Below are 23,993 nucleotides of genomic sequence, written 5' to 3'. Positions count from 1 at the left end.
AAAAATTTGATTTGAGGAAAAAATCGGATTTGAGCAATGTGGCTTGTAATGTAAACGGAGCCATAGACAAGAAAAACTCCCTCAGAGCTGGAGGAGGAAGAAACCTTAAGAGGAACCAAGGCTCACATGTACCTTGTACTATCTCACATACTATCACATGCATTATTAAGGCTACTATGTAATGGTATGTGTCCAGCAGCACCTAAGCCTCAATGCATCCTATTGCCTCTGTGCATGCTGGGTTGCGTTGCATTGAGTGCCGCACCAACCAAGTTCCACAGAGCTCAACTTTATTCAAATGAATTTGGATGCCATGCTGTGTCCAGCCAATCAGGGAAGAGCAGGCTGAGACTTTACACACATATGAGCATCACACACTGAAGAGAAGTTGAAATATGGATTTATAGGACTACAGATTACAGTGAGGTGCAAAATCTTAAATTTATGATTGCTTATTTAGATAGATAGATAGATAGATAGATAGATAGATAGATAGATAGATAGATAGATAGATAGATAGATAGATAGATAGATAGATAGATAGATAGATAGATAGATTTATGTTGCTTCACTTGAATTCAAAAACGCCAATATCACACCCACATGGCAAGCCGAGAGATCCAGTACATACAATGCATTGAAGAACATATGGACATGTAACGTAAGGGAAAACCCATCCACCTGGACAGACAACTTAAAAATGAATGTTAAAAGTCTTTATATATCTAATATATATATTTGTCTAATATATATTTAGGTGAAAAGCTTCACCAGGAAAAAAAGAGAGATGGAATTAGTCTTGACGAAAAAAATCTGTCATGATACAACAACATATTGATATATTGCTTAGATTTAGCTCAGTGTCATCATGACGTCAAGTTAATGTGACATCACCATGAAAGACTGCTCCAAATATGAGACCAACAGGCCGAGTCTTTGGAGCACAGCTTCTACTACAGGTGTCACAGGTTCTGACCCCAGCTGGATGGTCTGAAGCAGTTGTGATATTGTTCCTCATTGGTGTGGTTGTCGTGGTGATGGTGATAGTGGTGCTGATGCTGATGGTTGCCCGGCGCCGGCCGCTCGTGCGCTCTGGCTGGTGTGTGAGTAAGTGTGTAGTGATGCAGTCTAAGCTGTTCTGACCCGTTCTCGAGCGCTGCGCATTTATAATGCTGAAATGTGGCCGGCCTCGGCGGCGGCGCCGTAATGAAAAGCGACTCTTCTCTGAGCCCCACGGCGAGAACGCTGCTGTTCCACCGCGCTCGCTCCCGCCGGTAATGTAATTCACTCAGACATGTGGGTAATTCTATGCAGCGTGATTCAGAAAAATGTGACATGTTTAAAAAACACACAAAAAAGAAGCTTTGTGAATATATTCTACCACACACACACACACACACACACACACACACAAACACTCTCGGGGGGAGTGCGGCGGGAGTGTGCGGAGTCACGGCGCAGTGTTTGTTTGGGCTCTGAAATACCACAGTAACCTTTAATACTGAGTTAAAGCTTTAATTCCAGTGTGTTTGATATCAGCGCTTGACCCCCCTTACACACACTGACTCGACACACACACACATACACACCTCAGAGGCCTGGAACACACTCGCTACGTGAGCTATGCACTCGAACACACACACACACTTGCACACAGACACACACACACTTCGCCCGTGACCGCTCTATTGAACACCGCTACAGGACCGAGACCAACGGATTATGCAGGAGGAATCAGGACCCCTGGGCACTGTCTCTCTCTCTCTCTCTCTCTCTCTCTCTCTCTCACACACACACACACATTCCCATGCATGAGCTCCTCCTCATCTAAATTTCTGCAGGCTTAAACTATTCACAATTAGAATCAGAACCGCTTTATTACACCGGCTCTGTCACACCCTGCATATATATAGATACAGTATATTAAATATATACTGTATATTAAATATATCTTATTAAGGTGAGTTTACCCCTCACACTTTTGTAAATATTTTAAATATCTTTCCACAGGAAAACACTGACGATATGACACTTAATGATAAAATGTAAAGTAAGTAGTCAGTGTACAGCTACTGTAAAAATATAACTGTGTAAATTTGCACAAAATGTACACACCCATTCATTTCTAAACTGCTGGAAACAAAAGTGAGTACATCCCTAAGTGAAAATGCACACATTGTGCCCAATTAGCCATTTTCCCTCCCTGGTGTCATGTGACATTAGTGTTACAACATCTCAGGTGTGAATGGGAAGCATAATGTTATTTTTTTTTACTAGCTGTAGAACAGTTCCAAAGCATGATGCTCCCACCACCATGTTTAACAGTCTCTGAAGCTTTCTTCACCAACAACAAATAAACTCATATTTGAGAGACGACTCTCAGAAAAAAAAAACAGATTTAGCACGTTCACACAGCCGTGAAAAAATCGGATCTGAGCCACATTGAGCAAAAAAAAAAAAAACACTTAAATCACTTTAGCCTGGTAAGTGATTTTCGATTCCCCGGGGTCATGTCATTCGTTAGTGTTACAAGGTCTCAGGTGTGAATGGGAAGCAGGTGTGTTAAATTTCTACTGGCTGTAGAACAGTTATGTTATATCAAAGTATGATGCTCCCACCACCATGTTTAACAGTGCCCATAAATAATTAATCCATAAATGACCATAAATATCTATCCTCTTGAGACATTGCATTTACATTTCTGCTTCTCTCAGCATTATGATGCTTAGTGTTTTAAACGCTGACCATATGGAGACACTGTCCATACCATTGAGGCCCGTTTCCTTTTTTGTAGCGGCCCACGGGGTATTTTAGAAATAGAATGAAAGTTGGCCCGCTGTTAAGCAGGTTTTTATAATGTGAGATTCAAAGTTTGAACACTAGGTGTCAGAAACAGGCCAAAGAGTCTAAAAGCGGCGAGAGTGAAGTTGTAGTGCAAAAAAAACGTGCCAAAGAGTATAAAAGCGGAGAAGGTGCGCAGTTGTAGTGCAGAAAAACGGGCCAAAAAGTCTAAAAGAGGAGAGGGTGCGCAGTTCTAGCGCAAAAAAACGGGCCAAAGAATCTAAAAGCGGAGAGAGTGCGCAGTTCTAGCGCAGAAAAACGGGCCAAAGAATCTAAAAGCGGAGAGATTGCGCAGTTCTAGCGCAGAAAAACGGGCCAAAGAGTCTAAAAGCGGAGAGAGTGCGCAGTTCTAGCACAGAAAAACAGGCCAAAGAGTCTAAAAGCGGAGAGGGTGCGCAGTTATATCGCAGAAAAACGGGCCAAAGAGTCTAAAAGCAGAGAGAGTGCGCAGTTCTAGCGCAGAAAAACGGGCCAAAGAGTCTAAAAGCGGAGAGGGTGCGCATTTCTAGCACAGAAAAACAGGCCAAAGAGTCTAAAAGTGTAGAGAGTTTGCAGTTGTAGCACAGAAAAAAACAGGCCAAAGAGTCTAAAAGGGCAGAGAGTTTTCAGTTGTAATGCAGAAAAAGGCAAAAGAGTCTAAAAGTTGCCGTAATTAAGGAGTTTAATATTAAGAGACATCATGAAATGAAACATCAAATTGAAAAATAGTTTACACTGTCAAACACTGTCAAATATAGATAAAGAAAGTGAGTCAAGTAAAATGGTGTGTACATAAAAAAAGTATTATTTAAGTGGTATTTCATTATTTGTTTTATTACAGAGTCTGTGGCCCGTGACTTCAAATATATTTCTCCTTCTGGCCCCCAACAAAAAAAGGTTGGACACCCCTGATCTAGTGGATTTTGTAGAAGTTGTCCAAAAGTGTGTGTGTGTGAGAGAGAGAGAGTAAAATAGACAGTATGTGTCTGTGATGGATGAGGGTGAGGTGCTGGAGCATCTCTCTCTCTCTGGCAGTGTGTGTGTGTGTGTGTGTGTGTGTGTGTGTGTGTTTCGGGGTAATGGAGTGCTGGTCACCCAGGAGCACTCTGCATGCTCACGCTGAGACAGAACAATACTGTGTCTCTGTCAGACGCAGCAGCCGCCGCTGCCAAAGCAGCCCTTAACCCCCCACAGACAGACCCCTCGCTCTCTCACTCTCAGTCTAACTAAACACCAGCAGAGCCGGGTCACCCGTTTACAATCAGACGTCTCAGAGATAGAACATCCTGTAGAAGTTATAATAGACTTAAACTACCAGCTCCAGGATCGTGCTGATGCTCCACTTACTGGAATAGAATGAATGGCATATTGCATATGGCATATGGTCCAGAACGCAGCCAGCCAAAATGGGCACATATCACCCCACTGCTCATTGAGCTCCACTGGCTACTGGTTGCTGCTTGTATTAAATTCAAAGCTCTTACAATTTCCTTACAAGGTGATAACAGAGCAGGGTCCCTCCAACCTGCACTCAGTCACTCCTGTGTATACAGTATGTTACCTCCCGGCCGCTGCGCTCCTCCAGTGAACGTTGCCTAGCTTTACCAAACAAACATTCACACAAAACAATCCAGACTGTTCTAATGGTGGAACAAACTACCTTCCACTACCAGATCAGGAGCACCAGGAGCATCCCTCGCTATCTTTAAGAAACTCCTGAAGACAGAGCTCTTCAAAGAGCACTTACTCTCCTAACACCTCTAACTAACTACCTTCTACTACCAGATCAGGAGAATCTCTCACTATCTTTAAGAAACTTTTGAAGACAGAGCTTTTCAAAGCGCACCTACTCTCCTAACACCTCTAACTAACTACCTTCTACTACCAGATCAGGAGAATCTCTCACTATCTTTAAGAAACTCCTGAAGACAGAGCTCTTCAAAGAGCACTTACTCTACTAACACCTCTAACTAACTACCTTCTACTACCAGATCAGGAGAATCTCTCACTATCTTTAATAAACTCCTGAAGACAGAGCTCTTCTAAGAGCACTTACTCTCCTAACACCTCTAACACACTAACTACTTCTAACCTCATTTCCTGCAGCATACAGTTTTGCATTGTCTTGTGAAAAATTCATAGACTTTTTGCTGGAAAAGATCCTGAGACCTATCTTACACACTGCACAAGAAGCGTTGTGATGCTCATTGCTATCTTACACCACAGCCAACAGTCTGTTCTCATGCCTTCCACCTGCGCTGTTTAAACAGCAACAGTGCTCGTGAATATATCTACCCTAAACATGGTTGAGAATGGCAAGTGACATGATCATTAGTTTATTTCACATTACTCCCAAAACCTACCCATGATTAATGGAAAAAAATAGTACATGCCTTTTGCACATTTCGAGCCATGGTGTACTTTTCCCGTCGTTACAATAGCAAAGACACAAGGACACACCCCAAATCGAGCTGCATGGAGTACAGTTGAAGGCTCCCCTAAAGATCTTCAAAATTAAAAATTAAACACTGTATCTTGTCTTTCTATTGTCTCTAATAATATAAAAGTCAAAGTGTAAAACATTGAATGAGAAAAGTCATGTCCAGTTGTTTGACTGGTACTAAATAAAAATATCAAGCTATAACAGTTTGTTTATTCAAAATCTTAATACCTATTAAAATGCTCTTTAATGCCTATTTTATATCATGAGTTAAAGTTCACACATTCACACATTGCTGATATCAGTCAGACTCTCAGTCTCTTCGCAGATCCATCATATAAAGCGTGAACTGAATCCCCATTGGTCCTCCCCCCGCTGCCAATCACTCTGCAGCTCCTCTCTTTATCACTAAACACTGGCGGAGCGAGAGCGGTTAAGCGGGGCTTCTCCATCCTGCTGGAAATGATGTAACCACTTCCTCTGGTGTGAAATACGGGTCAGCGGTATTAGCGGAGCGCTGCAGGGCTCTTCTCCAGCGTTCACCATCAATGAACAGCAGCTCCTCCATTCACCTGGAGAGGCCTAAAAATACACCTGAACGCCCACCTGCCCACCGATACAGCACTCAGCCTGGAGAGAGAGAGAGACTGCCTACACACTGAGAGAGAGAGAGAGAGAGAGAGAGAGAGAGAGAGAGAGAGAGAGAGAGAGAGAGAGAGAGAGAGAGAGAGATGGAGAGAAGGATAAAATAAAAATAGAGTCTAAATGGAGGTGAAAAGAAGCTGATAGAGAAGCTGAATGGTGTGGAAATAATCTGAATGGAGTTGAGAGAAGATGAACTGAGTTGAACTGAGTTGATAGGAGCTTTAATGGGATAAATTAAGTTTAATGGAGTTGCTGGAAGTTGAATGGAGTTTAAAGGAGCTGTATGTGTTTAATTGAGTTGAATAGAGATACACTGATTTGAAAGGAGCTGATTTGAGCTGATAAAGTGAATGGAGTTCAAAAAACTCCAAAAGTAGATAAAGTTAAAGATACTAGACTACATTAAAATAAAGCTGCATGAATTTGAATAGAGAGGACATGAGTTGAATTAGATTAATAGAATTTATAAAGCTGAAAAGAGCTGAAAGGATCTGGTAGGACTGGAATGGAGCTGAATTGAGTTCAGTAATTAGACAAATGCAGTTGATTGGAGCTGTGCAGAGTTGACTTGAGTTAAAAGGAAATGAGTGACAGTGAACATAAATAGAGGTCAATGGAGCAGAATGAAGTTAAAAAAAGTTTAATACAGATAAATCGACTTGGACGGATCTGATTGGAGTTGAAGAGGTAAATGGAGCTCAAAAAACTCCAAAAGTAGTTAGAACTGCATTGACTACAATGCAGTGAAATAAAGCTAAATGGAATTGAATATAGCTGACAGGAGCTGACTTGATTTGGATCAAAATGGAGTTGGAGATGGAGATAATAGTTGAAAGGAGCTGGTAGAAGCTAAATTGTCTCGAATAGAGTTGAACAGAGTGATAAATAGACTTGAATGGAGTTAAAAATCAATAGACTTTAATTCAGTGAAGTTAAATAGAATTAAATATAGCTGACATAAGCTGAATTGATTTCATATGCGTTCATATGAGTTGAGTTGATAGGATCTGAATGGAGCTCATGATAGTAGAATAGAGCTGAACAGAGTTGAAGAGATTATAGTTGAGAGATTATAGAAGATGAAAATAGCTGAAGGGTAGAAGCTAAATTGTTTTGAATAGAGTTGAACCGAGAGATAAATAGACTTCTAGCTGAATGGAGCTGAAGGAGGGAATGGAGTTCAAAAAACTTCAAAGGTGGGTTAAATTTAACAGACTATAATGCAGTGAAATGAAGCTAAAGTAAATTAAATAGAGCTGAAATTAGCTAAATGGAGTTGAATGGAAGTTATAGAAGCTAAAAAGAGCTAAAATGAGCTGGAGGAGTTGAATGGAGCTGATGGAGTTAAACAGAGAACAGTAGAATTGATAGGAGCTGTGCAGAGCTGAATTGAGTTGAAAGGAGATAATTGATGGTGAGTGAAAGTAAATGAAGTTGAAAGAAGCTCAGTAGAGTTGAGCAGATTTGGAAGGAGTTGATTTGCGATAAACGAACTTAGATGAGTTAAATGAAAGTAAATGGAGTTGAATGGTGCTGTAAATTGTTGAAAGGAGCTAAAAAGAGTTGAACGGAGTTGAATTGAGTTAAACAAAATTGAATGGAGTTACATGGAGCTGAAAGGAATTAAACGGAGCTTCTGAGTCTCACAGTAAAGCCGCTGCGCTATTTATACTCCGAACTGCTACTACTGTGATACACACCAGCGACACCCTTAAGGAAACACACCTCACACACTCCCAGCAGTCTGTCTCGCTTCCCAGAGCCACCGGGAGCCGTCATCCGTCTCCCAGCCAAAACATTAAATATTAACTCATAATTGAATGAGAGCTTTTAGTATGGAGTAATTGGTCGTGATGGAAATCGCACAGTGTTTCACTGAGACAGATCTTTAAACAGACATAAATATCTCTCTGAAATATTAATGACTTTTAGCTTAATAATATTTCATACAGACATCATATATACAGTATTTGTGCACGAGTGTGTGAGTGGATCACGATCCATGATTAAATCCAAAGAGCTCTCTGAGGCTCTCTTCAGGAAGAAAGCTGTAGCTTCACTTTTTGGACTAAAATCTACAGGTGGAACAAAAGGTCCAGATCATTTTATCAATTTTAGCCCAAAAAGATTATGAAAAAGCTATTAATATTATTTGGGTGGTGGTTCTGCCGTGATTAGCACTGATTAGCATGGTGGTGGTATATGTGGTGTTAGTAGAGTGTGTTGAACTGCTGGTACAGTACGAGTAGATCAGATACTGCAGCAGTGCTGCTGGAGGTTTTAAACACTGTGTTAAATCATCACTCACTGTCCCACACTATAGTATTACACACTTCTATCTACAGCTGAAACACCTTGTAGATCAATAAAGTAAAGTCAGAGACAAAAGCTCTGAATCTGGGACACCATTGGCTGGATATGTCTGGTTGGTGGACTCTTCTCAGTGCAGCAGTGACAATGAGGTGTTTAAAAACTCCAGCAGCACTGCTGTATCCGATCCACCACCACCCAAATAATAAACGTAGCTGCTTTATGGTGTTTTTTCTATGCTGTGGGGTTCTGAGTATTGAAGAACAACAGGGTGAAATGAGGAGAATATTAACATATACAGAGAAACAGACACAGAACTACAGTCTGTAACTATTATAGAACTACAAAATGCTTCTGTATGATACAATATGGAGCTGCTAAAATGACTTAAATTGACTTTACTTTATTCATCTCCAATATGGAAATTCGTCCATTCGTCCAGCTGCAAACATGTACAAAAGAAAACTGCACAAAAGTGTATATCACAGAACACAAGACAACTACTCATAACACTAATGCCCGGATCAGACTACACGATTTTGACCCGATTTTGTCGGCGCCGACACATTGCGCGTGTCGGATCCAAAGGTCCGTGTAGTGAGACACAGTCAAAGAGCAGTAATGTGACGTGAGCGACGCCGTCGGAACGTCCGATGGAAAGATTAGCATGTTGGAATTTTTTGTATTTTATCGCCTAGTTTGACACATGCTGCTCCGCGACCTGCTCCCTGACTCTGACCAATAGGAAGACAGAGCGTTCTGTGGTGCACAGATTTACACACGGAAAAAGAAAGCAGGACGGTGCTCCTGCAGTTCACTGGACCAGAGAAACAATAATCTAATAATCATCTAATAATCTACTTCATCCATTAAATATTCTGTTTACAGGCACTGAAACCTAAGTAGCTACATCTTTACCATACCTTAAGTTCTCTCTGGAGTACACGAAGCATGTAATGTCCATTTGGGTCACCCAGGAACCCAGGAATGAGCCCACAGTCGCTTTTCCCTCTTTTTTTAGTTTTTTTTTCAGCACAAAAGCGCTACCATCACACAAAGGGCTTCTTTAGCCATGATTGTCAGATTCTATGCTTCTCCCCCGCGATGACCTACGAACTCACGCGAGGACGCGGACGATGATTGGTCGGTGACTAACCTGTAGTGTTGCCAGTCCCCCGAGAACGACGCAAAACGAAAATGACTGCTTAATCTGACATAGTGAACATTGTGAGGGACAAAAATGTGGTGTAGTCTGAGCTTGGCATTAAACACATAGTAATAACGGAGTACACAGTCAATAGCCGATGCTATACAGTCCTATAGAATTAACAGTGAGCATAGAACCAATAGGTATTCATAATGTTTTGACTGTAGTGTCTCATGTTGTATTTTAAGATAGAAAATGAGGTGTTATTATATAACTGAGATGAATACAAAATATAGAAAAAAGATTCAAAGCAACAGATACACACACACACACACACACTCATACACACACAGTCAGGAGTTTACATTCAGGGCACAAAGTCTTTCATAGCAGGAAGCAAATGCAAATGAGTATCAGTGAGTCTTTTCTAAAATAAATAGGACAATTTCATGCAGTTTAGCGACCTCATCCTCAGCTACTTTTCATTTGAGCTGAAAATGGGTTTGATGAAGCGGAACATTGGCGTGCAAACACCTTTATTACCTTCCCCCGTCCTGAAGAGATTTTTAATCTTTTCTCTCTCCCTCTCTCCGTGCCGCGTTCCTCAACAGCTGATACACACTGATACGCCGAGCTCTCATAAAGCCCGGCGTGGTAAAGCAGGGATTCGCCCTCTCGCTACCCATTATTATCATTATTATTATTCAAATAGACTCGGAGGATCCGCGGCTCCCGCTCGCCGCCGGTCCTGCAGATGGAGAGATAGGCGGATGGAAGCGGCGCTCTTTGTGTTTTCTTAGATTTCAGGGACAAAAGTGCCTCAACTAACTCTCAGCTTATCAGCCTGACTGTCCTGACTTAAACTGGAATAAAATAAAGATTAAATAAAGATTACGTCCTTTGAAAAACCCAAAAACTACATATTTCAACAAAAGTATTTTCTTTTTTAGTTTTTTTACTGAAATAAAATTAATATACAGTACAGACCAAAAGTTTGGACAAACCTTTTTGTTTCAGTGTGTTTTCTTTATCTTCATGACTATTTACGTTGTAGATTCTCATTGAAGCATCAAAACTATGAATGAACACATGTGGAGTTTTATGCACTTCACAAAAAAAAAGCGAAATAACTAAAAACATGTTTTATATTCTAGTTTCTTCAAAATAGCATCATTGGCATCATTCTCTCAATGAGCTTCAAGAGGTGGCCACCTGAAATGAAATTGTTTTCCAACAGTCTTGCAGGAAGGAAGGAGTTCCCAGAGGTGTTTATTAGCACTTGTTGCCCCTTTTGCTTTCTTCACTCTGTGCTCCAGCTCACCCCAAACCTCAAATCTAGATTGGGTTCAGGTCCGGTGACTGTGGAGTTCAGCTCATTTTTTGTTAAGTACATAAAACTCCACACGTGTTCATTCATAGTTTTGATGCTTCAGTGAGAATCTGCAATGTTAATAGTCATGAAAGTAAAGAAAACGCACTGAAAAAGGGAAGTTGTGTCCTGGTGTGTACTGTATATATAATTTGTTTTAGTTTGGGGTAGCTGTCATGAAAAGTTTTTTTTTTGTTTTTTTTTTTGTGGACGATATATCGTTCCAACAATTATTGCGATAAACGATATTATTGGCATACCAAGAATAATAAATGCCATATATTATTGTTATGACATAATGATAATAGAATAGCATCACAAAGCATTCAGCAACTTATTTGTAATTAATCAGAATTAGTGGGAAATATATACTTTTTTCTTCACCTACTGCCCTCTGTGCACACTGTGTGTATGGAGTCATTTACAGTTATTTATTGAAGCACTGATTGGTCGTTTAGCATGACTGGATTAAAATACTGTTCACTGGTATGTATAGAATATATATGTGAAGAAACATACAAACACAATATATGATTTCACAATTATCAGTTTATTACTTATTACTTATTACTTTATTACACATTATCGATTTATAGTACATTCAATAAAATGGCCATTACTTCAATAATATTAAAAAATATATATATTATTGAAGATATGACCATTTTATTATACGATAAATCACTAATGTAATTATCATGATAGACCTAGTTTGGACTACATTAGGGTTAGACTCCAGCATTTAGAGTATATGAAGAAATATGAAGTATATGTAGATAATATGAATATGGCTGCTGTTCTACAAATTGTTTCTGAAGTTAATAACTTAATAAACCAACCAATAGAAATGCTCAAAAAAGACTTAAAATTGGAATTTAAGTAAAACTTCTTACAATGCGTCTGTGGGATGGCATGCTGAAATTCCTCCTAATTCCTTGAATGGTTTAATGGTATTATGGGCTGTAAAGGGATGCACAGTACGTACAAATAAGATATGCAAATCCTGCCATATTTTTCTTTGAGGAACACAGTGGATCAACACCAGCAGATGACATGTCTCTCCAAACAAACCATCACTGATCATCAGTAAATTTTACATTTCATTTGGAAATCAATGGATCAGAGTCTGGAGGAAGAGTGGAGAGACACACAGTCCAAACTGCTCGAGGTCTAGTGTGAAGTTTCCACCAATCAGTGATGGTTTGGTGTGGTCAGGTTCCAGTATGTCATCTGCTGGTGTTGATCCACTGTGTTTTATTATCAAGTCTAACATCTTACAGCACTTCATGCTTCCCTCTGCTGACTGCAACTTTTATGGAGATGTGGATTTCATTTTCCAGCAGGACTTGGCACACTGCCCACACTGTAGCCGAAAGTACCAATTGGTCTTATAGAATATTCAATTTTTCTGAGAGACTGAATTTTTGTTTTTTATTAGCTGTAAACCATAATCATCTACAATAAAAGAAATAAGCACTTAAAAGAGATTATTGTGTGTGTGTATAATACATCTATATAATATAATGAGTTTCACATTTTGAACTGAATTACTGAAATAATAAAGAAACTTCAATGTTATTCTAATTCTTTGAGACGCACCTGTAAGACTTAAAGAAATACCATTAGTATGTCATAATTAAAAACAGTCAAAAAAGTGGAAAACTATGTTTTCTAACCTTTATATCACAAACTGTGTGTGTGTTTGTGTTTGTGCAGAGGCTGAAGGAGCTGAAGCAGAGGGAGTTTGCTCGTAACGTGGCCTCCAAGTCCCGTAAAGATGAGCGGAAGCAGGAGAGAGCTCTGCGAAGACTGCATGAACTGGCGGAGCAGCGCCGAGAAGTTCAGTGGTAGGAAAATCATCTGATACCACCATTAATTTCCCTCAAATATATTTATATTCATATATTCCAACACTCTCACATAGATCAGCTCCTTCTGTAAACATGTAGCTGTACAGAAACTGAGGAACTGACCTGTAGTTAACCCTTTAAAGCAAAGTGATGCATATTTGATTCATGTTTGAGCTTTTGAGACCTCTGCATCATCGGTGTGATTATTAAATAATGAATTACTTTAAATAAATCATAAGTAAGGTAAATAATATATATTACCATGCACTCACCATCAAAAAAAATGTCAGATTGCAGTATATTTACAAGGAACAGTAAATAATAATAATAATAATAATAATAATAATAATAATAATAATAATAATAATAATAATAATAATAATAATAATAATAATAAAAAAAAAATATATATATATATATATATATATATATATATATATATATATATATATGCTATAAGCAATATTTATTGAGCTACACAAACAAAAGTAGTGTGTAGAATTTGTCTTTTTGGAGACAACCAATGAATCTGTGTGAAAAGCATTGTGTTCAAAGCCAAGATGAATGGTATACCTTTGACAGACCAATATTATTTTAATAAGATTTATAAGGCCCTGCAACCATCTGAAGAGCTTGCCTTCAAGATGCATTGCTAGACATGTATCCCTGGGTGATCCCTTAGTTGTGTTCAGGTACATTTCTTGAGAGTATTGCTATCTTGGCAGCTGAAAACACAGGTGCTCCACGGACTGAATACAACTTAGACAGACATAAATAGTCAGATGTTCATTGCTATCTTAGCAGTTAATTTTCAACACAGGCATATCCCCAATGCACATATACTCGCATTTGTTACCCACACATGGAAATGCAGCAGTGCACAAACACATAGTGCATGCTTTTTTTTAATTATATAAACATTTACATCAACTCTAAACAGAATGAATGAGTGGAACAAGCATGCCAATTTTCTCTGCTGAGAAGTGTTGGACACGTCCAGGCAGCTGCACTGTTAAAATAGCAAAATAGCTCACCTGGCTCCTAAAGGAAATGGCAAGTGACACACTGATTGGTTCTTTTCATGTTATGGCCAAAACACACCGATAATTAATTATGAAAATTAATGCATGCCGTTTTGCATGTTTTAAGCCATGTAAGGCATCCTTTTCCTGTCGTTATGATAGCAAAGACAAACTGACTTTTGAAGTTTAAATTATGACTTAAGTAAAACTTGACTCAGAGTATAAGGGGTTAAACAGTTTAGTGTTATAATAAACTGCTGTGTGCAATAAAGTCATGATGTATCAGATATCATTAAATTAAAGCAAAATTGAAACATTTAAACATTGAAACGATGGTAAAAAAAAGATTAAATTAACTCTAAAACTCTAAACTCTGCAGTTTTAAAGTAAATGGAAGTTTTATGTCAACTGTTTGATGGCTCAAGCTTAAAAGGGTTAAAGATCTTATCAGACTCCACTATTTTTTGGAACTCCAGCATCGGTTGCTTGTTAAGAAGTGAGCAAAGTCTCTCTGGCTCAGAGAGAGGGACTGCCTTTGATTTCTGTATACTGTTATCAATAAGAGCCAGGAGTCACAACATCTACAGACTAGCTGCCCAATCCTATCCAAAAAGAGCCGGTTCCTACCGAGCCGGAGATCACCACAGTCCACGTATTCCATCAGTCAGTCTTCAAACAGCTGATCAGATGCGCTCCTGCTTTGCTGGAGTGAAACCTGCAGCCCTCTGTAGATAAGTATGGCCACCACCAGCCTACAGAAACCACAAAGGCGCTTTAATCCAAACAGCCAGTGAAGCTGAAAGTGCAGCAAATCAGTTTTACAGAGTTCTACGGTATTTTTACTTACAGCACTGGCTGTAACAGCTAGGCTGTTGTATGAAGGCCAAATTATAATGTAGTGTTAAATATTATTTACAGCGGTGCTTGAAAGTATAATAATATATTTCTGCACAGCAACATCTATTCAGTTTGAGTCTTTCATTTGTCAAACTTCTTTTCTTAGACTAAATCAGTTTATGTTTCTAAACACAACAGTCTTTATGTGTAGAAGCTCCCCACTGAGCGTTAGAAACTGTGAGATCTGCAGTCAGGCAGAGTATTTTATATCTGTGTTAACCGAATGTTTTTCTCTTTCTTTTCTTCTCTGCTTCTCCTTTATGCTGCAGCGCCCCAGGGAGCGGCCCTATGTTCAAATCCACCACGGTAGCAGTGGAAGGCAGCTTCAGGGATCCGCAGGAGGAGAACCAGAGCACCGGAGGGCTGGAACCTGGAGCCCAGAACCAGCTGAACGGCTGCAAGCAGACCACGTGGGCATACGGCGGAAAAACGGCCAAGAAGCAAGCGCTCAGACGCAAAATAGCCTTCTCCTTTTCCTTCCCGAAGAAAGCTTCAGTGAAGCTGGAGTCTTCGGCCGCAGTTTTCTGTGAGGCTCTGGAGGAGGGAACGGTGGAGCGAAGCAGCAGGACACAGGTTCCATTTGTGGAGCTTGACCTACCTGACTCGCCAGGTGAGGAAAAACAGGCGAACTGCAAGGAAACACTTTGTTGCGATGCAGAAAGCAGTAATGTGGGCAATCAGGAATCTCCAGAAAGGCCTGCTGGAGTGGACGGGCTGGGGCATGTTTCTTCAGATTTGTGCGCGTTCCTCGTTTACTCTGAGGACACAAGCATGTCTCCTGTTTCCAATTCAGACTTACCCAGTAACTCTGAAACTGCTGTGGACTCTGAGAACCACGTGGAGTGCGCTGTGGCTGAGCAAAAAGAAGTCAGCAGTCAGGATGAGACTTGCGGCGACAGCAAAGAGATGGCATTGTCTGTGAGTGACCCCCCAGTAAAGACCTCCTCTGAGGTGCCACCTGAGCACGATTCCTTTCAAAGCGAAGGAAAAGAAGCAGATGCGGCTGCTGCAAAACCCCCTAGCCATTTCTCCAAGCCTAGTCAGCCTTTTTTCTCTGTCCTTGGCAGGGACGGTAAAACCATCTTTCAGTGGCCTTCCGAGATGGTTTCCTTTACCAGAACGGAGCCTTCCTTGTCTTTCAGTTGCAATCCGCTTCTTTTCGACTTCAGGGCATCACAGATCAGAAGGTGCCCTGATGCGCAGGAGGCAACTGAACCCAAAATTGATGAGGAGTCCTGTTCCAGCAGCTCAGCCAACAGTGCACAGAAATCCTCCTGCTTGGAAAGACACACAGAGGAGGCCTCATGTGGCCACAGGGCAGAGAGCAAGGTCAGAAAGTGCCATCAGTATTCAAGTGATACGGAAGGCAGTGTACGACCCAAAGTGCACAGCAGATGCAGGCATACCAAAGATTGGCCTCACGCCGGCAAGAGAGCGGAGGACAAATTGCGGGCTAGAGATCGGCGCCATTACAGGAGCCAGCACAAAAAGAGACACAAACGGCATCACAAGAGAAGAAGGAGGAGGGAGGTGGAGGATGACGAAGAGGAGCAGAATGAGAGCGCCGTGGAGAAATGCGCAAAATCCCACAGACGAGCAGAGAGCCGGGAAGAGCTTGATAGCCAATTTAGAGGCGCCACTTCACAGCAAGCGCAGCCATTAGAGAAGTCAAAGCAATCAGCTCAAAATCAGGCAGAGAACAACAGCATCGCTCCTGCCGAGCAGAGGGAGGAGGCGGGCAGGATAAACGGCTCCACGGGAGGCTCTGATGAACCTTGGGCCTGCAGTGAAAAGGTGCTGGGAAACTGCAGCGGGACGGCAGGGGAGGCAGGCATAACAGGACACGGCTCAAGCTGCCTCAACACACCTCCCTCTGAGAGTGAAGCCTCAGATCACAGCAGCCTGGGGCTAGAAGCTCCAGACTCTGCAGAGAGGGACGTTGAGGATCTGCACAAAGGAAAGATGCCAAAGAAACGACACAGCAACTCAACCAGCGAGGACGAGGAAGAGACCTGTTCGGATCTGACGCAGTGCATTTGCTGCGGACCCATGAAAGAAGACAACAGTGTTGAAGAAGGCTTTAATATGCTTTGCCCAAAACACGCAAGAAAAAGGCAAAAGCTGGCGCAAATCTGTCCCCAGCCTTCTCACCCTGCAAACGAACATCCTGTTGCTGAAAGCACTGCTCCGAATATGAAGGGCCAGGCCTCCGTGGTGGAGTCAGCGGTGAATGATTTAAAAGCAGTGTGTGACAGCTCCAATGGGCCAGACCAAATCTCATGCAGTATTGATGACTTAGAGAGTGGTGCGGTTGATTGTCAGATACTGACTTCCATTAGCGGTGCCCCAGGTCAAACGGCCGTGGATAACAGCTGCTGCCAGCCGAACTCAAACCCTTCCCCCACTCAGATCAATGCTCAGAGCGGAAAGGGCACTCATCCCCTACCTGCGGGAGACTCTGGACCTGCAGAGATCCTGACAAGCACAAAGGAGCTCGCTAAGATCCTGTCTAGAGCGGAGCAGGGCTCCGTAAAGGATTGTAAAACGTGTGCCGCGGCAGCTCAAGTTTGCCTGCTGGATGTGAGAGAGATCTTCCAGAGGAAGCCAGAGAAAATCAGTCACGATAAATCGTGTCAGCACAGCCCACAGCCTCTGCAGCCACCGAGGTTTCACCTACCGGAGAACGAACAGCTCACCCTGAAGGGCCTGCTGGATGTGAGAGAAAGTGGCCTGCGAAAAGTAGCGAAAGAAAAAGTCAGTCATGATAAATCATGTCAGCACAGCCCACAGATGCAGAGATTTCACCTTCCGGAAGAGGAGGGCTTGTGCCTCGGCAGAAACCAGTTCCACGCTGCTCATTGTTTCCAGGCCCACACAGAAAGTATGGAAAGACACTGCATCCTACAGGCCCATGCCCACAGACAGGTTTTACACCAGCAGGTGTTTCCCACCAAGCTAAAACCAGTCTTGCCAAGAGGTTCACTCCAAGTCTCCAGTCCCATCCTGCACCCGGTCCACATGTCCTCGACGGTGCCCTCAGGATCCATCACAATCCGCCACACCATCCTTCAGCACCACGCCACTTTCCTTCCGCCGCAGCCTCCCCCGATCTTCCCTCAGGTAGTTCCAATGACTCGCCTCCCTCTTCCACCGGAAATCTGCCCACCTGCTGCCACGCCTGCCTTCGTCACACCTTCCCAGGTGTCTGTGGTGGGTCCGCCCACTCTCCACCCAGCGGCTGTGACGTTTCATGCCCTTCCGCGTCCGACCCCGGTCTTTCCACCGATCCTACATCGCCCCGCGGCGTTTACGTCCGTTTTGCAACCCCACCCTGCTGTCATCTCCCTGCAGCCTCTCTTCTAGATGCACGAACAGAACATGAACACTATCGGTTCCCTTATGAACAGAAATTAAAAGCAACAGGGACAAAAACAAAAACAGATTGCAAAGGGTTTCCCAGCAAGGGATTAAGCTTTTTCACCAGCTATATTTTTTCCTTCTTTCCCTTCCTTGGAAAAACCCAGTGTATTCCAGGACTAGGCTTAATCCCTGTCTGGGAAACCAGCCCAGAGAAAAGTTAATAAAAAGAAATTTCCAGAGCGAAAACTTGGAGAACTCTAGAAGATTTCTAGAAGTACTAGAAATAACCACAAGCGAAGTTATTCATTCTATCATTATCATATGTCTGTTTGTTTTTCATTCCCTGCATCATTTCTAATCCCACAAAGCAATGTACCAGTCCAACATTACAGTGCTTGAAGGCTTCTGACATTAACGAGGAAAACAGGCAACAAACAAGTGGACTGTTTGTACCTTAGGGGGTAAAAAATAGCTCTGTTTTCATTTTTTTTGTTGTTGTGTTTTACCAAATGTGTTTCACAGATAAGACGTCACAGCCATTGGGGTTTCCTTTTATCAAAATAAATGAGCAAATCCCTGTTTTAATCTGTCAGGTAGACGAGCAACTAATCCAAAAGGATTTATATTTAACCTTGAGCCATGACTCTGCATCAGAAAAGACGAGGAGCGTCTGGTGTTCTGGTGTTGGAGCGTTTTGAGTGTTTAGTGTTTAGTGGATTTAGCGAGCAGAATTGGCATTTAAATGCTGTTGTACACCACGTTTCAGAGATTTCTCACTGTAAAAGGGTTGCACCTCTCTCTCTGCGGCATTGCTGTGGAGTTTAATGCCCACCCACAGCTCTTTTTGTTTTGTGTTCTCATGTACAGTTTGCTCATCATGCGACAAAGCTCGAAATTAGCTCAGTGATCATGGCAACCACCAGGTATTCTGGGCTGCAGGTGTGCGTGTGTGTAGGATTAAGCTGTAGCAGCGACAAAGCAGCCGTTTCAGTGTTTGTTTATTGCGATTTAGAGGCTCATGTTAAAACAGCGAATGCAAAAATGCATGTTGCCTTTTTTTCCCTTTCTCTCTTTTTTTTGGGTGAAATCGTTTTGACGACGCTAGCGCAGACCCCAGCGCAGCAGATGCTCAGCGAGGCAGATCCTGTTTGGACTCCAGTGTGTGCTTAATGCAGCCTGATGCATATTTAACTAACACTGACCTCAGCTGCAGCTCGTTGGGTTTCGTATGAAAGCAAGCACGGACGTGACGAAGCGTGAAAAAACACAAGTGACCGTTGCCTCCTGTTTCTCGCTTTGGCTCGGATTTTGAAGACTTTCTGTTGGGCTGTTGGAAATCAGGACATCAGATTGGAAAGTGTATGGATTCATTCAGACATGGCAAATTAAAAATAACAGAATTCTATGGATATTACAATTACTGTCGCCATTGCTTTAATGCTGTAACATGGCATATCTAGTACAATATAACAATTAGGCTTCATTTCTTTTGTTCTGCATCAGTACAACACTTTAATGTTGCAATTAAATCCAGCAGTCAGTTGCACCAGCTGAGCATAAACCAGAACATAGCTTAAACATTAAACATGAAACATGAATTGCACTTACCATTGAGTTTGGGTGCTACTAAATTAGTGATCCCCCACAGCGCCCCCCCCCCATACTGTGGCAATCGTAAATGCAAAGGTGTGAAAAGTTGTTGAGTTGTATAAGCATGCTGCATATGAAACTCTTCCTCAAACCCCATTGTCTACAGTGGCTAAGAAAATAAAATACTCAGAAATAAACAAGTTTAAACGAGATTTAAATCGGATCTCCGGTTGATTCTGCGTTTTTCAGAGACCTTAAATATACACTAGGAAAGCAGGGTTTGACAAGGTAGCATGATTTGACAGAAACAAGGGTAGGCAGCAGGTAGGCGTTCTCTGTTGTAGTGCTGTTAGCCAATCAGAAGCGATATGTTTGCATGTATGAATATTCATGAGCATTCATTGGCATTCATTCAGACTAGAGACCACAACTAGACATTTTAAAATATATGCAAAAAACGATGGAATGAGACCTAAAAAGTAAAAAAAGTTAAAAGTACTGGTTTGTGTAAAAAAATAAAATACTACGTGTAAAAAATACTACTATATACAGTATTACTATTATACAGTAGCACCCAACCCTACTTTATACCCTAACCTCAGATCAGATTAAAGTTCAGCTGGTGAAACTGATTGCAGAACAGCATCCCTTTAAAATAAGCCAAATTTTATTGAAGCATTAGCGGCTGCGCTGTTTCTGAATGAATTATACTCTATGATTTATATCTCTGGGGCTGAATATTAGCCCTCCCAGCTTCAGAATGAGCCCACTGATGCAGTACAACCAAACGACGCAGGCGAATGATCTGCCGTCGCTCTGTATCGTCCGCGTCGTATCACGAATATTTACGTACTGTGCAGCGCTGTAATAATAACCGCTGGGATATGAAAGATAAGAGCACATGTTTTTCTTCTTTTTTTTCCTCTATCGCATATTGCATTAATGGATCATGTTTCTCCGTCTTGCATCAGATCCAAAATATTTCTGATTCCTTCGCTCGCCCAGGCCGCGGGAACATTCAGAAGAGTTAGCCGAGGAGTTTAACCCCTTAAAACATGAGATACTAATGATTACGTTATCAATCGTTCAGCGAGAAAAACTGCTGTATAGTTTTACTATACTGTTCAGTTCAAAGATTGGCATCGTGGCATGCCACAGGGTTCTATATTAGGCCCTATAAAAATTATATATTAAAATTAATGTGTATTTTCGAAATTTGGTGGAAGCTTTACTACTAATACAAGATACAGTAGGTCTTTAGTTAGATTCGGTAACACTTTCTGTGTGTGCGATGTTTATAAGACATTTTAAACATATTCAGAATGTGTTATAATGCATTTATAAAGTTATATATACAAACATGGTTATAATATGTGTATCACATAATATATTCATGTTTGTTATCCATGACAAATTGTGACCATATTTTTTTGCTACACCAATAAAAGTAAAAGTACTGGTTTGTATAAAAAAAATAAAGGTAACACTTTCTGTAAATGTCATCTCTATTAGACTCTATAACCACATTCATAATATATTATAATGCATTCATGAGGCATTATAAACATGGCTATAAATATTTATAAAAATGCATAACCCATTATAGCCATTTACTATTAAGCATTATGACTTATAATACATTATAATCTGGCACTTTACTTAGAGCGCACAAGACCTGTTATAATACATTTTAACTGATTATAACTAATACTATTTTCAAGTCAAGAATAATTTATGAGTCCTTGGGCCAGACTCCCAACACTACACTGACCCGGCTCAACAACCTTGTAATTCACTGGATAAGAGCATTAGCAAAATATTATAAATCAGTACCACTTTAAAATAAGACTACTTTTATAAATGGCTTATAAATGGTTTATAAACTATATCATAAAGTATTATTGATTAGGTTGTAAATGCCTTAAAACCACTGATAAGCAGCTACAACACATCAATTAAAAGGGAAACAGTGATTTAATTTATTGTTAATATTTAAACATACTTACAAATATATTAATATGGCAGGTTTAATGCTGATTGATATAAAACACAAAGTAAGATCAGTATCTAGAAAGATCTGAGGTTTGATAGTAGAAATCAGTGTGGAATCACTGCTTTGCCATTTTTTTTAAACAGCATTGTTAACATCTTTAATCTAATACTATTCTAACACTTATTTCTGGCAGCAGCAAGTTTTTTTTTGCCTTATTATCACGCATTATAATGCATTATACATGTGTTATAAATATGTTATAAATATGTTATAGACATGACATCCTTAGAAAGTGTTACTGTTATTTTTACAGTGTGCAGTATTTTATATATATATATATATATATATATATATATATATATATATATATATATATATATATATATATATATATATATATATATATATATATATATAAAACACACACACACACATGTAAACCATTCCCTGTGTTGACTGGTTGGAGAACAAGCGGGCAGTTGGGGTATTTTTGCGCTTCGTCTGCGCTCTGGAGCTTTGCGTGAATTAAAAAAGTGGTCTGAGCCGATGTAATTCCTTCCTTCATTTATTTCCAGTCGATGTCTTTCCTCTTTTCTTTCCTTCTTTCCTCCTGAGGAAGATAATAGCCCTATTATCCTCCAGTCGGGAAATCACTTTACGGCCCAAATTGATTGGAGCACTAATAATAATAATAATGAAAATCCCAGATTTATTCGGAGACGTTGAGCAGGGAGATTCTGTGGAGTAGCTTCAGTAAAAGTAGGGTAGGTCGTGTTAAATAAAGGATAAAAAGAAGAATATATAAAATAAAAAAAATAAAATATATATATATATATATCCGTTAATAATCCCCACATTTAGGAAAAGTGATTTTAGCTCGTCTTTAGGTCTTTTTTCTTGTCTTTTTCTCGTTTTTTTATTTATTTATTTTTTATTTTCAATCTATGGGCTGTAGAAATCATGAACTCATGAACTCATCCTCGTAGTAAAAGCGTGATGGTGTAAGTGTACCTACTGTTAGAGACCCAGCAGGCTCCTCGCTCTACATTATCTACACCATCCTACACCATGTGTTCTTCTGTCCTGACTGTACTGAAAAAACAAAAAAATACAGATTAAAATTGTGTATACGCACAATATGTATTTTTTTCAGCAGTTAAAAACAAACAAACAAACAAACAATTGCTCAAGACTGTGTACATGTTGTATAATACGGAAAAATAACATGAAATAAGCTTTATAATTCATGTAATATTTAATGTATATGTAAATACGTTCCTGTTTTTAATCGTGCAAGGTATTATTATCTAGTATGTATGAAAATATTTAGATAAGACAAAGCAACTATGTTTTTTACGCCACTTTGCCAAACGAATGATGTTGAAGTAATATCTAATAAAATATAGAAACGAATGGCGCGTGTGTGTGTGTGTGTGTGTGTGTGTGAGGGGCGGGTTTGTATTGTGATTGGTGTTTATGTTGGCTGGGATGTGATGAATGCGTGTGAACGGGGATAAAGCGGCAGCGGCGACCACGCGGAGGAATATTTCATCTCCAGCTTCCTCCAGAGAGCGGCGGCCATTCTCTCGGCACTATCGGCTCCGACATGATGAAACCACACGTACACACCAGATTTACCCCACCCGCTGAATGCCGATGTCACTTTTCAATTTCCTCGCTCCACAGAGCAGCTCTGTAGCCTTAAAGCGATAGTTCAGCCACCCCACGAGCACTCAGACAGACAGAGAGACAGACAGATAGAGAAACAGACAGACAGACAGACAGACAGACCGAGAAACAGACAGACACACAGACAGGTCTATGACTGTAAGCGTTTATTTACAACATGTAAACTATCGTCAAATACAAATACATTGGTGTTATGTGAATTATTTGATACACCCTTAAAGACCCATTCATAGAGCATCCACTATGAATTAGTCAATTAGTATCTCCTATGCATTGTTCAGTATCCACTACTAAAAAATATTAAAATTTTAAATTATCAATTATATAGTGTTTAGTATTTATCTTTTGTTCAGTATCCACTGTGATTTTCATCCATTATGAATTGATTCCATTATGAGTCTAATTTGATTTATTCAACATATTTTTTTATTGTATTTTTTTTTGTATCTGCTATGAATTACACTAAAACTATAAATTAGCCATTACAAATTATTTTAGTTCAGTATCCACTATGAAGTGTTCTGCTATGAACTATTCAGTGTCTTTTATTAATTATTTAGTATTAACTACAGCTTTTTCAGATTTCACTTTGATTTATTTAATATATTTATTTATTGATTTGTATCCATTATTAATTATTCAGAGTCTACTATTATTTATTTTGCATATTTGTTTTCATTTCCTTTAATTTTTTATCTGCTATAGTTAATAGTTACACTATTAATCACTAATTAGCCATTACAAATTATTTCTATGAATTGTTCAGTATCCACTATGATTCATTACACAATATGTAATTTCTCAGTATGTACTATTATTTAAATCCATTATGATTTAATCAGTATACAAAACAAAATACTC

General features: G+C 40.1%; 1 protein-coding gene across 1 annotated transcript in view; it reads left to right on the top strand.

The window, feature by feature from the left end:
- Positions 1 to 21,802, top strand: part of znf804a (zinc finger protein 804A) — a 92,858-nt gene extending 71,056 nt beyond the window's left edge. The window contains exons 3-4 of the mRNA XM_007233764.4: positions 12,448 to 12,578; positions 14,770 to 21,802. Of these exons, the coding sequence (XP_007233826.3) occupies positions 12,448 to 12,578; positions 14,770 to 17,863 (3,225 nt within the window). The 3' untranslated portion in view covers positions 17,864 to 21,802. The remainder of the gene's footprint in view (positions 1 to 12,447; positions 12,579 to 14,769) is intronic.
- The last annotated feature ends 2,191 nt before the right edge of the window (positions 21,803 to 23,993 follow it).

Source organism: Astyanax mexicanus, chromosome 11, assembly GCF_023375975.1.
Source record: "Astyanax mexicanus isolate ESR-SI-001 chromosome 11, AstMex3_surface, whole genome shotgun sequence".
Lineage (NCBI taxonomy): Eukaryota > Metazoa > Chordata > Actinopteri > Characiformes > Acestrorhamphidae > Astyanax > Astyanax mexicanus.
This window is presented reverse-complemented; position numbering and strand designations above follow the sequence as displayed.